The sequence below is a fragment of the Haliaeetus albicilla genome, chromosome 11 (genome assembly GCF_947461875.1).
Source record: "Haliaeetus albicilla chromosome 11, bHalAlb1.1, whole genome shotgun sequence".
NCBI lineage: Eukaryota > Metazoa > Chordata > Aves > Accipitriformes > Accipitridae > Haliaeetus > Haliaeetus albicilla.
The window spans coordinates 11,626,461-11,642,069 of NC_091493.1; the positions used below are offsets into that span (position 1 = coordinate 11,626,461).

Consider the following 15,609-nt stretch of genomic DNA (forward strand, 5'->3'; position numbering starts at 1 on the left):
GGTTATATGTAGCATTACCAATGACATACACCCACATTTACAGACTGATACCCTGCTTAATGCAACTAGTGCCTCCCCCCAGCCTAGCCCCCAGCAAACAGAGAAACCCAGACCAATTCTGGCTTTCTAAACTTGTCAACTTACTGTGTTATCAATATTTTTTTAGTTTCCCTAAGTTTAATCTCAAATGATTAGTAGCTTCAGTCAGACAAAGCAGAAGAAACCAAACACAGAGGAAGGTCACCAGAGTAAGTTACATACATTAACAGTATTTTATCCGTTTTATCCACACAGTTCACAGCATTACTATTTTACTAAAGCATTACTATTTTGATAAAGCACTACAGGCAATTAACAGCACGCACAAGTTAACCACGTGGTAAATCTTAGTCTTATCTTTTAAAAAAAATGCAAGTTAATCCAACCCAGTTCATTGCTAATACATCAAATGCAGAAAAATTGGAAGAATGACATACCAAGAAAAGTACAGATGGTAGCACCGAACCAAGATGGTAGCTAGGTTACAAACCATCTAGGGATAAATCTCTCCCTCCCACTAAACCAAAACCAAACCGTATCCCCCAAACTGAGCCAAGATGTTGTAAGGCAGCCTGCAACATGTTCACCAGATGCACGTTGACTTTCATTTAAGCGGTACACTTTCCTAAACAGGTACAACCACTGGCAGAGCTTCCTCCAGCCCCTGAGGAAGCTCTGCTTCATCCATTACTCTTATAGTACACAGACATCAGCTGTTTCTATAAAACTCTCTCTTCTGGTGTTCATGTCTCTTTTCTCTAGAGGTGATAAATGACTCTTCTTCCCAGCTAAAAGAATCCCATGGAAAGTGCTGAAAATCTAAAGCCATTTCATGCCTCAGGATACTATTGTTATTTTGCAGCATACTTAAAAAGGACAGGTATTTCACAAAGCAAACAGAAAGACAAGGTCCCAAGAGCAAAGCCTTTACTAAATTTGAAAAGGTAAAATCAGAAGGCAGCAATGAAAAGTTGGGGAAAGTTGAAGAAAAAAGGGATTCAAGGAGCGATGACAACAATGGTAGTAAACATTACAAGTATCAATGCCTATCGGAACAGCCCCTCTTAGTTCTTCAAGAATTTACTGAAGGAGTACAGATGAAGTATTTTAATTGTGATTAACAACAATATAATCATTAGACAGATATCCTTTGATAGTACTGGGGGATGACTGTGATCAGAATCTCTAATAATAGATTTTATGTAAATAGGAGCATAAAAACAGTGTGCCATATTACCAGAAAAGGATCTACCTGCTTTAAACTTTAAAAAAGGAATACAGAGAAAACTGAACTTTATTTTTTAAACGTATGTCCTTTAGAACATGTACATTCTTTGCTCATGTAATTGAACATTCATCTTCTCTTCCCGAGAGGATAGGAGTGTTACAGGGTTTTACAACAGGTAAGAGCTGCTAAATGGTAACTAAGGCTAGGACCATCCATGCAAACACTGGTTATTTATTTTCATTGTCTGTTTGCTGCTACAAGACATTGGGTTTCAGAGGACAGCTCACCAGCTGCACATTTTGTGAGCTGTGCAGGAACTAATGTACTTTGCCTTTTTATTTCTTTGCAAACAGGAAAAATACTAAATAGTTGCAGTCTTGCTTATACTGCCCATCAGCAAAACTAACTTTTGCGGTTTGGAAAAATCAAAATGCATCTGCCACAGTGCATGACACAAGGTCACAGAGTTAATTTAGTTAACTGGATCATGTGTTCCCAGAGTCTTGGGCATACAACCGTCTTACCGCAATGAGGAGGCAGTGAGAATCAGCACAATGAAAATAAAGCATGCACCATCTTCTCCAATATTAACAACTGCTCAGAGTACAGGAAACTGAATACATTTCACATTGTAGTTGTTGCAAAGAGATATATAAATTTTAATAGGATCCCATTCTTGAGTTACTTTATTGCTCTGCTCAATTAAATAATTCAGCTCTTACAAGGGTATTATATCATTCATACTCCATTGACTTCAGTGAAGCTTCTTCTGATTTTTCCAGAAAAGGTAACCAGTTCTAAGGAAAAATACTAACTTCCTGTGTAAGGCCGAAGTATCAGCAAGTTAAAAGTAGCAACTAAATATAGTAACCGCTGTATTATTTTTGCAATTCACGCATGGGGAGATTCAGGTTATCACATCATAATTGTTCACACCATTGATATAGGTTTAACTGCTAAGCAGCCTAAGGATGAGGACTATTTAATGTAATGACTGTATTTCCACCACAACTGTAGTGACCTACCTGTTGCACTTTCTTGGGGCATTTTATTTTCAACCGTATCCATCGTAAATTACTGTTACAGAATAAAAGATAGAGATTCTGGATCATCAGATGAGGTTGTGTAGGTGAATTGCTGAAATAGTCATGTTTGTTCATGTATTGTAGCAGGTTATTCCAATACTCACTCACCTTCACGTTTCGTCCCTTAACACACCTTAGCTACTCATTCTCAGTGTAAGAAATGAGTAAAACTGACGACTCCTTGTCTCGGGCACTGACTCTTTGCCCAGAACACTTATTTCCAAAGATCACTCTCAGGCTTTTGCATCTCCTTGTATCTGGCAGTTAAAATAATGATTTCACTCTGCAGCTGGGACCACATGCACGAAGTCAGTCTCCACAACTCAGCTTTCAACCGCTACCTGTTGCACCAAAGTAACCTGATCAGCCATGTTGGCTATCAGAGATATTTGGCTTCATCATCCAATTTTCCATCAGACAAAAATAAACCATTCAGCCTTGATGTGCGGTTAACCGCTTGGGTCAAAAAATGACAATAAGCTGTAGATACTCATATTCCCATGCTATCCAATGCTAACAATACATCACTTAGTTTTCTGATTGAATAAAAGCTGCTTCTTTCAATCTCTCCTTTTTTTACAAACTCACTGCCTCACATGAGCATTACCAACAGCCAGTCTGCTTTCAATTGACATGAAATTGTTAACAGAATGAGCAGATTTCCAGTTTCTAGGAACATCGTCATAATATTTACTTACCTTTGTGCAAATAAAATCGCGTGCATCATCATTGGTGAGACCCTGGGAACCATGCAGACATGTGCACCAATCCAGACCAGGTGCATTGCACTCCTGTGTGAGCTGTACGCTACTCTCCCATGCACTGCTGTGCTCTCTTACGAGGAACCAGGGAGCACAGGCAAGGAGGCAGTGAAGTCTGCACCCTCTTGCAAGGAAGAAATAGTTTCTGTGTTACGCACTACTGAAAGATATTCCCCAGAGAGCTGAGGAATCTAAATGCAGAAAGCCTGACACAAATTACTGTAACTGAGAATCTAAGGCACAGAGAGATTAAAATACCTTGCCGAAAGCCTTTCTGGAAGATCGCATCAGACGTGGAAATGGAATCTAGCTCTCATGAGTGAGTATCAAACACAAGACTTTTTTTTTTTTTCCCCTTTTTTCTTTGAGGTACTAGAAAGTGTAAAGCATTTCCTTATCACCAGAATTTCATAAAGCTTGGCCACTCTGATCACAATACTTAAATCCACATTTTTAAGGACAGAGTGTCCCTTGAACACATACTGGGCTTTAATTTTATTCAATAGAAGCTGCACGTGCATAGATCAGAACCGTACATTAATTGTTACATTTGCAACATTTTAAAACAGATATGCCATGTTAATAGGCCTGCATTTATCTCTGCTATCCATACAAAGAAACAGACACTGCAAACCAAGCCAGCAACAACATTAAAGTATCAGGTATTCATGTTTGGGAATGCACAATATCGACTATTGTATGGAACATAAACCTGACACTATCCAAAAGGGGAAGGGGGTGTGAGAACGTGAGAGCGGTTAACACAACAGTCAGTGTGGTAGATAAACTGGATGCGTAACTCTTGTTCAGTAAGTCCTGCACATGAGAGCTAGCTGGTAGGAAGTGGACTTCAACAGGTAAGGAAAAAGCAATGTACACAGCCTCTAACTACTGAGCTCTGGAACTGGCTGCCACAGGAGCTTGTGGGGGAAGACAGTATCAGCTGGTTCACAAAATGATACACAAATTCATGTCCTAACAGGACAGTAGAAGGACTGGGTAAGTATATACATACACTCCAATGATTCTTGAGAATCTAGCAAAAAAAATGACTGCCCTTATCTACTTTCCGTGGCAAATGTACACTAAGCTAGATGTGTAGTTAGCATACATTTCATCTGTCCCCTGGGGCACCTCTACAGACAGATGTTCCTATCTATATGAGATTTGAGATTTACCTACTGTGGAAGGAGTTCAACCTTGCCTGGGAATCCAGGCTTACATGGTTTTCAAGCAAAATTTCTGGAAGATGATGATGAAAATGGAATTCCTATGTCAACTGAGCCCACAAATGCAATGAAAGCATTAGAAAGAGTGTTCCCTCGGTCACGTACAAACAAGGCTAAACTCTGCAGCATCTATACATTGTTATTTTTCATAATTGGAAAACACCCTTCCCACAACTGCAATTATTTTCTACAGTAAAGAAGTAAACTCATGGGAGAGGCTTTGCATGAGCAGCCCTAATTTGATGAGTTTATTGTCACCTGATCTCTCTGTATACAGGGTGGGGATTTGTACTTTGCTATGTGTGCAGTAATGATTCCATATGTGCCTACACTTCCTAAGTAATTCTTCAAAAAGATTGGAGGGTTTAAGAAGCACAAGCATTTCACTTTTGTGTATGGTTCTGGAACTTGATTTTTTCTAGCCCACAGAAAACCACCTCGAGCCTCATTTTAGACTGCTGTCATAATATTTTCAGGCTCGAGACGCAAGATTTCATTAATTTCTATCCATCAAGATCTGTTCCAACATTAAATAAGACAATCGGAAAGCTACTCATGCGAAGACTACTCTGAGCCAAGACTTCAGGGGTTGGCTTTATTTCAAGCCTTAAAGAGATGTCTAAAAAAAACCCAAAAGAGGAAACCAAAATGCTCAAAATAAAGTGAAAATAATTCAGCTTTGCCTCCTGAGCAACACTTCCCTGCTTCCTATGGAAAGGCTTACTCTGAGAATCCTATATATATTCCTTATCCTGTTCCTTTTATGTATGTGCTTTTCCTTCAATTCGTATGCCTCAAGACTGCTGCTTACAATTTAAGTTAAGCAGTAAAACTAGGATATATGCAGAGCCTTTAAAGTAACCATTTCCCAGTTGTGCTTGTCCACTAAGTCTGTGAAAACACTTGCATTGATTCCACCAGTACTTTTAAAGTTTCATATAAAGCAAAGTGAAACACTAGACTTCTGGAGATCACAGACTAGTTCTCTAGAGAGAACTGTTCTCTAGGTATGCCACAGAAGTCCAAAAGCAGTCAGAAAAAATCCCTCAACCTGCTGGCTATCCTCTTGCTAATGAAACCTGCCACGCAGTTAATACTCATCAGCATATTGCCTTCATGACAACTTATATTCAACTTGTCAACAAAATCCCCGTATCACCACTTACAATCACTAGGCCATCGTAATTTATTTTTAAAATCTAAAAAAATTAACTAAAACTCAACATAGGGAAAGGCCTCATTAAAAGTAATTTTTTAAGACTTCGATATGAATTTGCAAGCTTTTTATTATAGTGTTTTCAGTCATATTTAATGGTTTATGCAAGCTGTTTCTAAACAAGGGATGCACCAGTCCACTAACTCTGCTAAGGACAAACCTCGGCTTCCTCGAGGAAATTACCTAAGCGCTCTGCAGATCACCAGCTGAGAAGTGAAGCGGTGATCTGTTAAGCCTATCATTCCATCCGGCTATGAATACATTACAGGGCAGCAACTGAGTCAATAGAACATCATCTTTTCCTTTCCAAAATTATAAGAAGCAATTATTCACTCCTCCTTTAGCTTTCTTCCTAAGCTGAAATTAACTTATTTCACAGGATCACAGATATTTGTCCCTTTTCTTAAAAGTATTACACTGACTTGTCTGTTAAAAGCTAATGAAATAGTTCTTATTAAACATAGTTACATTTAACATTGTAATCAACACCAAATTCTGAAAAAAAAATTAATTCTAATTTAAAATGTATTTTCCTTTACGTGAAGATAGGCATTAACTCTTTCCTAAAAATCTCATATAAAATATTATTCTGCAAATTTCATGATATAGCCATATAATCTTTATATTATGTTTCATTAAACACCAATAAAATACCAAAACATCATTATGTAGATTTTAAGCCTCCTACCAGTGGACAAGAGAAAAATTAAATCTCCATATAATTTCAAATGTAATCGGTAAATACAATAGGACCCCAATCCAAAATCCACTGATGGAGGTCACAGGAGTCTTCCCATTAACTTCCATGTGCTTTTGGATAAGGCACCAAGATAAATATTAGCAAGTGAAAGGAAGAGAGATGAAAACTTACCCATGAATTCAATTCCCAAATGGTCTGCTATACCCAAGCAAGCATGTAAAAGAAAAAAGAAAAAAAGAGACAGAAATGTTAGAAATAGACCAAAATGTAAATATCCCCTTTATCATCACTGGTAGCATTCAATATTTATACAGCAGAGCTGCAGAACACAATGCGGGGTTGGGGCCCACTGTGTGGGTACTGGTCAAAAAGAAAAGCAGAACTCTGCCCTTCGAAAAGCAATCCTAAAATGGCAAGGTAGGGCACTGAGCTGTCACAGAAGGAAAGTGTATTTGGGGAAGGACACGAACGCCTTTACTCATTATATTTATATTCAACTGAAGTGCCTCAAGCCAGCTACCTACAGGAATTTCATTTTCTCTTCCTCCTGAAACTCCTCTCTCAACATGCTAACTACTATCATTAGTTAGACAAGGTTCTTGCCTTCATTTTCTCTGACAGAGATCAAAACCTAAAGAGATGAATGGCAGGCTTTTACTGAGTTTTGCAGCTCTCGCTACAGCACAGTGGCCACACCTGCACCCAGCATGATTGCATAGCTGCTATCTGTTGTGTAACAGAAAATCTGACTTCAGGAAATCGTTGCCATGTTCCTTACGTAGCCATCTGACTGATATGATGCAATAATTTCAAGACGTTTAGAACTGAAGCAAAAATTTTAATGTTTTTAGCATATTGACTGAATTTACCGCATGGAGTTCAAAACATTTCAGGACCCTTTTTCGACATGAGAAATTAGGATATGACAGATGTTTTAGTGTACAGTAGATTTACATTTATATAAAACACTTACTAATTTTAAGTTGATAATAAGTATGTTTAAGTTGATACGTGATTATAGAACAACAACCTCTCCATCCTGCAGGGACAGAGCAACAGAAAAAATGCTAACTGGCTTTTCAGAACTGAGTGTATAAGGAGTAGTAGCTTCAGGTCCAAACTGAAACTGCAGAAGGCCAGATGTTCAGAAAGGCTGCAGAACGCAATTCTCTTCTACCTTAGACTTGAAATATTTTGCTTTTCCGTGGGAAGTAATAATTTGCATTCTGAAGAACAAAGAAGGATTTTTTTTTTTTTCTGAGGAAAATGCAGTATTTCCCTTTTAAATATAATAAAAGCAAAATATTTTAATTGCATTTGTCTTCCTTTCAATTTATAGTCACATTTCCTTAATACAGAACAGAATAATGCATGATTTTGCCACAGTTTCCAAGAGCAGTGTGTGCAGAGAGGAAGGAAGTAGGGAAGGAGCAGGAGGGTTACAAGAAAGACAGAGCCAGGCTGATGTCTTGGCTTGTGCTTGGAGCTGGGAGGTACTACTGCGAGCTGTGTGAAACACTCGGTCCCATTAACTAACGTACTGCAACTTTCAAAAGTCCACTTAAGAACTAGACAGCAAAGTTAAAAGGTCTTCCAACATAAGCAAGCAGTAATTGTAAACACTTTATCATACGAATTGTCAGCTCTGGTACCTGTGATGGGAACATGAAATATTTGGGTTTCTGTTGAAAATGCTGGGAGTGATTCACCTTTTGCAACCCTTCAGTCCTTCCAGAAAGCATCGAGCATCAGCTTGCTCAGTTCACTTAGCATACAAATCTCTATAATAGTTGCTAAACTCCCCATCTGTCTTCATGCAGAAGACACAATATGCATTTCAAAAGGAAAGAACATAAGATGATGCTATGTGGTGTAAATACCTTATTAGCATGGTGTTAGGACAGGCGTATTATGCAAGTCTAGTGACACCCAAATGAATCATTCTTTTGGTGTTAAATACGTAACTCAAAACCATACATATATGTATTCCACATTACAGTCTTGTAATCTGTATTCTTGCAGTCATGTACAAGCATGACGTACAAACATCCCTGGTACATCTGACACAGGAATGTAATCTTTGTAAGAGCATGAGATCAGAAATATCAAAAGTGCATTCAACATACTATATTCACAGATATTTGTAACTTGGGTTTTTTCCTCTAATTTTCTGTACCTATGCAATCTGCAAATATTATCTGTGTGCAACTCACACCTTGCATCCTTCTGTAAACAACATCAAGATACAGTCAACAACTGCTTACTTTAAAAAATGTTAACAGAGATCAAAGCACCGTAATCCGGTCTCCAAGGAGCGAAGGATATTCACACATGAAGCAAGATCATGCAATATCATCTTTTTAAGTTTATGTAGAACAGCTGAAAAAACAATTCTCCTAACTGGGCTATAGACATTCTCTACATGTTTTCCATTTGCAGCCTGCAATCTCCTCACTGAGTTCACCAACACAGTGAAAAGCCACTTTCGCAAAAAGTGCATACAAAATACACCTCTCCTTTAAAAAGATGGAAAAAAAGCATTCTGGTTCATCTTTGAGAGGCTTGTACGCAAGTGAGAGTCAAGGCTATCTGTAGCCTTCCCAGGAAACGTGTTCAACTGTAGAGGGTAGAAAACATGTCAGGTTATTTATTTTAAATATCTCATGTGCCTGGAAAACAACTTCAGCAATCAGCATAATATATATTGCTGACAAAGCTGATTTACCCAGGTTATGATGAAAGCATATCTAATAGGATAAACCTTTACAGTAAAATATCCAAGCTGCCACTTTCTATCATCAAGCATAGTTCAACAAGCTCTGTGAGCAGCTATCTGGGAACAGAAAATAATAAAATTATAATTCTTGTGGGTTTAGCGCACGCTGGCACTGGTGCAGCCCTCTTGCCCCACTGCCGTGGCACATGTACACTGGCAACCCCTCGTGTTTGGGGAACGGGCGCTGCGCCAGAGCCAGCACCAGCCAGGAGGTGGCCGGGCTGGGAGCCAGGCTAAGCCCGCTGGCTGCACAGTGGGTAATGCCACAGGTGACAGCGGCACCGCAGGGACTATACGTTGCAAACAAGACTTCCACGCCATCAGGCAAATACTGCTCAAACGCAGCAAACCATGGTTGGTGGTTTGGTCGTGTCCCCCCCCCTTTTTTTTTCCCCCTCCCCTCCCTCTTTTTACAACTGCAAAAAGACAGTTGTAGCACAACCATTCTCCATGTCCTTCCCCTCGCTCCCTGGTTTGTGTCAAGCCTCTGTGTTTAAAAAAACAAGAGACGTTCCGATCCCAGAAACAACAGCACTACCTGGGCTGCTCGGAGACTTCAGAAGCAAAAGGGTAAAAGGGTAAAAAAAAAAAAAAAGAAAAAAGAAAAAAAAAATCCTCCTAAGAGCCTGAATGTACTTGTACCCTTTCTCTTCCTTTTCACTGCAGAAATTCAGCTGCACTCACAAGTTATCAAAACCCAAGCCTTGCAACTTGTTTTCCTCAATACAAATATGGCTCCTGCAGCAATGGCGTTTACCAAAGCGTTCAGCATATTGAATCAGGGACACAAGGCAAGGAAAGGTGTTAGAAGAAATGTCAGCAGTCATTAATCATAGCTGTTGTTTGGGTCTTATTGTTTTCATCCTTACAAGCTGTTTACTCCACTAGCTACAGGAAAAAAACCCAAACCAAATCAACAAAATACCCCCCCCCCCCAAAACTCAAATCCCACATCTTTGCATCTGAAAAAAATTAGAAAAGGCAAGAAAATGACTGCTTCCAACCCCCAAGCCCGTATCTGAGGTGGCCCCTGCCAAAGGCCGCCTCCCAGGCCCACACACACCTTTTCGGAAGGCAGAAAGCGAATGCTGGCTCTCTTGGAGTAAAGCCTTTATACTGCAGCTTGCCCTTTCCAGCAGAGGAGTGACTGGACTCTCATATAGGTAAAAGGGGTCAGAAACCTCCCTGCTAGAAATGTAGCAGCAAGACAAGTCCTCAGGGAGCCCAGGGCTGCTTCTCCCCCCCTTGCACCCAGCGCACACCAGTGGCGGGGAAAGGAGGGATGGGGAGAAGTACGTGGAACACGTTACGACCATCATCAGGCTGCCCCTTGGCGACCAAGCATCAGTCCAGCGGTTACTCTCACTTCCACTGCTGTGGTGAAAAGGAACAATTTTGTAAGCTCCATTTTGGAGATGGGTTCCCCCCTCTTAACAACGGCAAGAAACTCTCCCAGCAGTTCCACGTGAGTGACAGGCATGGCACCGGGAACTGCACAGTGGGGGGAATGGGAGGGTAAAGCGAGCTGTGCTGGTGACCTAAGATTGAGCCAAACACAAAACCGTAAAGTATTGACCCCTGACATGCCACGGCGTAACAAAGGAGTGTTATATTCCTATACAGTTGTAATATAGAAATGATAAATGGCCTGCAGAACACTTCCTCGGACACAGCAAGTGCAATGCCAAGTAATTCACCATCAAGCAATGCAGTTTCTTTAAGGACTGAGTTCAACAAAAATGCGTATGAGAGCTATTAATGTGCTGAAGCATGGGCACTGCTCCACAAGATGGGGTCATTAACCAAATAATGCGACTGTATTTTATTTTTGTTATTGTGATTTCTTCTTTCTTTCTGGTATTGTTATGTTCTTAGGAACTAATATATTACTCAGACAGGAAGATTATTCACTTTTATATTTTATTTTATGAATATTTCTGTATTTTGTTGTTGATGTGGGAAAAATACTGTGCCTTATGGTCCTTGCACTATGTGAATTTGTTGCTAGTATTAAAGCCATTTTAATTTATACTTTATGAATACATAGACACCTGGGAATACTTGATAACAAGCAGAAGAGAAGGTAAATTTGCACTCACTAATGGATTGATTTATTAGTGCTTCACATAGAACATGCAGCCTTGTGTCTGGATTGTGGTTTGCTGGGGCTTTTTTCTTAGTCATATTAACATGGAGATTTTTCCCCAGTTAAAGACAGGTTTCATTATCCCAGGTACATTCTAAGCTACGGTATGAACAGGAATATAAACTCAACATGTAAATCTCACTGATTTATAGAAGAAAAATCTTGGACATGAAAATATTCATTGTAGACCACTACAGACATTTTAATCTGTTCTAAGGATAGGTTGACTTTGGCATGAAGGAGACAGCTTTAAGAAATCAGTACAACAGCAAAGTATTTTTCTTTGCAAATGAAATTTATCTGTTGCAATAAACTCATAAGATTTGTTAAATTGTCCTTGGTAGATTATTGTCTTGAACAGAAAATGCAACATGATAATATGCTGCAAGCTACCTTGGGACAGCTCAAGTACTCTGAACAGATTATCTAGCTAGAAGGAACAGGACAAAGTTTAACTCTTGGGTGTTAGACTGATCAAACTTGGTCTGAAATGAAGAAAAATCCTTCCATTCAAAAGGCAGCTAGATTAGGATACTACCTAAACATACAAACTGCTGGTGTCTTATCCGTTATTATGTTTGACAGCACGCAGTTATCAGCCTATTTGTGTATTTAATGAAGCTAAAACTAACTGGTTACATACAAATATATGAAAGCGCATTATTTTTTGAATCCTCAAGTATATTATTTTTTGGTGCCTCATTTTGCATGTGAGCACAAAGAGTTATGGGACAAGGGATTTCTCTATTCAGTCGAAAGGGTACATTGTTCCTGTTTTCTCTTTGACATCCACAGGAGGTTATCAGACATAGCAAACTGGCCAAATGCTTTCAGAGGTTGGCTTGTGGTTTTTTTCAGCATCAGAAAGAAAAAGCACCAGCATGTATTAATGTATTTTACAAATCTCAGTTATTAGAAAGCACAAAATTTGGTTTTGTTGTTTGTTTTAGAGAGATTCTGGTGATTTGTTTCTGTAATTAATTTACACAAAAGTGCTCTTCACAACATTTTTTTGGGGGGTGGAAGAAATTATTGGGATGGGTCAGGGGAATCAGAGACATAAAAACAAGACAGTTCAACTATTGATTTTTCAAAGCATCTTCACTGAAAGACATGATAGAAATGTCCCTCTGTAGGACATTTAAAAATGGACCAAACTAAATCCTGAGAATGACTTTGAATAGACTAATACCTGCTGCCTTCTTTTACTCTCTCTGAAAAAGAGGATTATTAAAATTTTTCCAAAAGTAAAATTTCCCTGGCAATACGTCGGCTGTTCACTACCTGTTAGCTGGTGTAATAGTAAGTATACAGAATATATCAGTAATTTGCCCCATCTATGTCAAGACACAGTGATGAAAATCATCAACACACACATCCTTTACAAGATACTTAAGTCAGTTTTCAATGAAATTAGAAATCACCCTTACAGAAATTGGTAACAACTTAAAAAAGAAAGAGGGCCATAAATCTACAAAAAACTTCGCAATTTGATGTATTCTCAGTATAAACAATGATAGAAGATTTATATTCTCAGTTTATATAGATAGGATTAATTTTATTTTAAACCAAATTAAAATCCTCAATCCGCAAAAATAAACATTGAAGACAACATCTAGCGGTTAATTGTTTTTTCCATTTCTTTTTAAAGAAAAAAAAAAAACCACAAAGGAGGAGAAAACCTAGACTTTCTGTGGGTATTTGTATGGCTCTGGAGAGGCTATAGCATAGCCTCAGAACATAACCCCCCACACACCATCAATTCCATAACAAAGCAACATTTGAAAAACATCCAGCAAAACCTGTCGTTATATAAATAATACACAGTGCTGAATAATGGAATAAACTATTGATTTTCTTTCTCTTTGAATGACAAAAGCTTGTAGCTGTGGTTTATACCACCAAAGCTGAAAGACTGATTCTAACTTTTGAAAATAAGTACTAGCAATGCTCCCATCTTCACAGGTTCAAGACAAGTTGGAAATTTCAACTACTTACCTAATCTGCAGCATGCAGGCTCAGAGGATTAAGCTTGCCTCTTCTCTATCATTTTTAAGACCTTAAATTATCATCTCTACAGCTAAGAGACTAAGTTACTTCTCTTTCAGGCACTATGTCGGATTTTAATGAAGATGTTTAGTCTCATCAAACAATGTAAGCAATCTCTACTGATATCCACGATATTGTAAATCAGTGCAGATTTTAATCCTAGGTTAATTCTTGTTACTATAGCTATAAATTCAGCGGAGCAAATAACATGTCTTCAATTTCAAATCTATGAATAGCCTATTGAAATTACTCCATTCAACTTAATAAATGCCTGAAGAACGTGTTCAAGAATTTTACCAGAGCCAGGCCACAATGCTTAGTGTTAAGTGTCAGCCAAATGCAGCAATGCTTTATTCTTCTCCGAATAACTCATTGTTTTCATCAATGAGAAGAGAGAGCAAGTAAATGTTAGATGCTGCCGCTACATGAAGATATATTTTTGCTTATTTACTTAACATTCATAAATGAACAGAACTGCTCAACGCATATAAGGACTTTAATTCATCCCAGTATATCAGCGTGTAAACAGTAAGTCCACACAGAATGCTTTGTCTCCAGTCAGACGACTTGAAGATGCTTTCTTATTTTATTTGCTAAAAATGTAATGCTGTTTCCATGAAAATTAGTGACTACATCAAATGAAAATGAAGCTGCCCATATAGAGCCTCACAGCTCATGGTGACAAGGTTATTTTTGAAGTTTTCTGTAAACGTAAGTTGAAAATGATAAACCAATGTGATCACTCTGAGATTGACTCCCCTGCCCCCGCAATGAGACTGCAGTAAACATTGCACATTATATCCTGGTTACTTGATTACTGACGCTAGCATCAACTGTTACAACCAATGATTATGATAGATATTCCTAGAAAAATCAAGATTTCTCTGATATTCTGCAGGTTTGACAGATCAGTAAAACCCTGTATTAGCATTGTAACTGCAAAGAATGTAGGGTTTTTTTGTTCCTGTTCATTACTGAAGCCTATCATCTCCTGTAAAGTTCCTTTTTTTTTTTTTCTCGGCTCCATACATCACACTTCTTTTATATTGCCATCTAAAAGTCCAACCTCACATAGCAGGATCTCTGACTGTGCTAAGAACTACACAAAGACAAAACACTGATGTAGTTATTTGACCTACTTTTACAACTCTGAACTCTTTTCCTGGGCTTCTGCAGCAACTATGACAATGACTACACTTGTCCCACAGTCACAGTCAAATAGTAGGTGATTACAGCACTGTCACAACTGAGGAACCATCAGGAGAATTAAGCTATTGAGCAACATATTCTTCTGTCCTTCTCCGTGTCATTAACACAATGGTTCCTGCAGAGCCGAGACTCGCACTGCATAAAATCCCGGTCCCACCTCTTAGGGCTGCTCCAGGTTTGCACAGCGGCATCACGCTGCCTCTGCAGATGGGCTTGTCTTTATCTGCAGGAATGCTGGTGACTGGGTTTGAACATATTTATCTAAGTTGAGCTTAGGTGTCTTAAGTCATTAGGCACTTCTACTGAATTTCAGTAGCAATTGGCACGGTTAGTCATGCAGAGCCCTTTGAAAAGGCCAACCTCTACGCTGGAGAAACTGGTCCTCTCCCACCTGTGTTGTGACAAGGTCTCATAAAGCTAGATAGGAGAGGGGAGGGTAATCACATTTTTTGTCAAAACCCAGAAAAACTTACAAACTGTACCCCAAAAGCATATTCAGTACTTTCAAAACATATGGTCTGGAAAGTTTTTGGAACCGTGTATGAATTAGATCCTTTATCTTGTCATAGGCATGAAAAAGTGCACTAGACTGCAGTGTTCTGTGGGAGAAAGAATCCTCTTCTGGTTAAATAAATGACGCAAAATGTCTATTAAGGTGGAATAAGTCTATGAGTTTCTTAGAAATTACTGTAGGGATTTTTGCACTGTTATTTCCAAATGGGTATTTGATAATATGGGTCTGTAAAATATAACCAGCCTCACAGAAACATTAAAGGAATTGCTAATAGCTCCCTCATCTTATGAACATATGACATCTAATAAACATTTCTCATGCTAAATGTTACTTTATTCCTTCCACAGATCATTAAGCTGTCCTTCACTTGACTACTACAGGAAAATGTTTCAGATGCAATCGTGTTTACGGCTCTCTAAAGGCACAGAAAATTTTGTAATTTTTTGTCAATTTCTTAAAATCTAATTACTTTCTTCAACTTCAGGACAAGGAATGTACATCAATTTGTGAAAAAAATATAGCTTTATTCCCTAACGCATCAAGTAATTTAGTTCTACTGCAGTTAAAAGACAAACCGGCAGCAGCAGAGTACAGGTATTTACACCAAGATTTTTACAATATTGACTGAAAGTTTTAATGGCTGTGAATTATACATCT

The 15,609-nt window shown here is 38.6% G+C and overlaps 1 protein-coding gene across 2 annotated transcripts in view; it reads right to left on the reverse strand.

Moving 5' to 3' along the window:
* The window catches only part of NRG3 (neuregulin 3), a 436,764-nt gene that overhangs the window by 77,850 nt on the left and 343,305 nt on the right, over positions 1-15,609 (reverse strand). Inside the window, exon 4 of one of the 2 annotated variants that reach the window (XM_069796150.1) lies at positions 6,430-6,453. In XM_069796150.1, the coding sequence (XP_069652251.1) occupies positions 6,430-6,453 (24 nt within the window). Of the gene's footprint in view, positions 1-6,429; positions 6,457-15,609 lie in introns of both variants that reach the window. The other variant, XM_069796149.1, reaches the window with a different exon arrangement.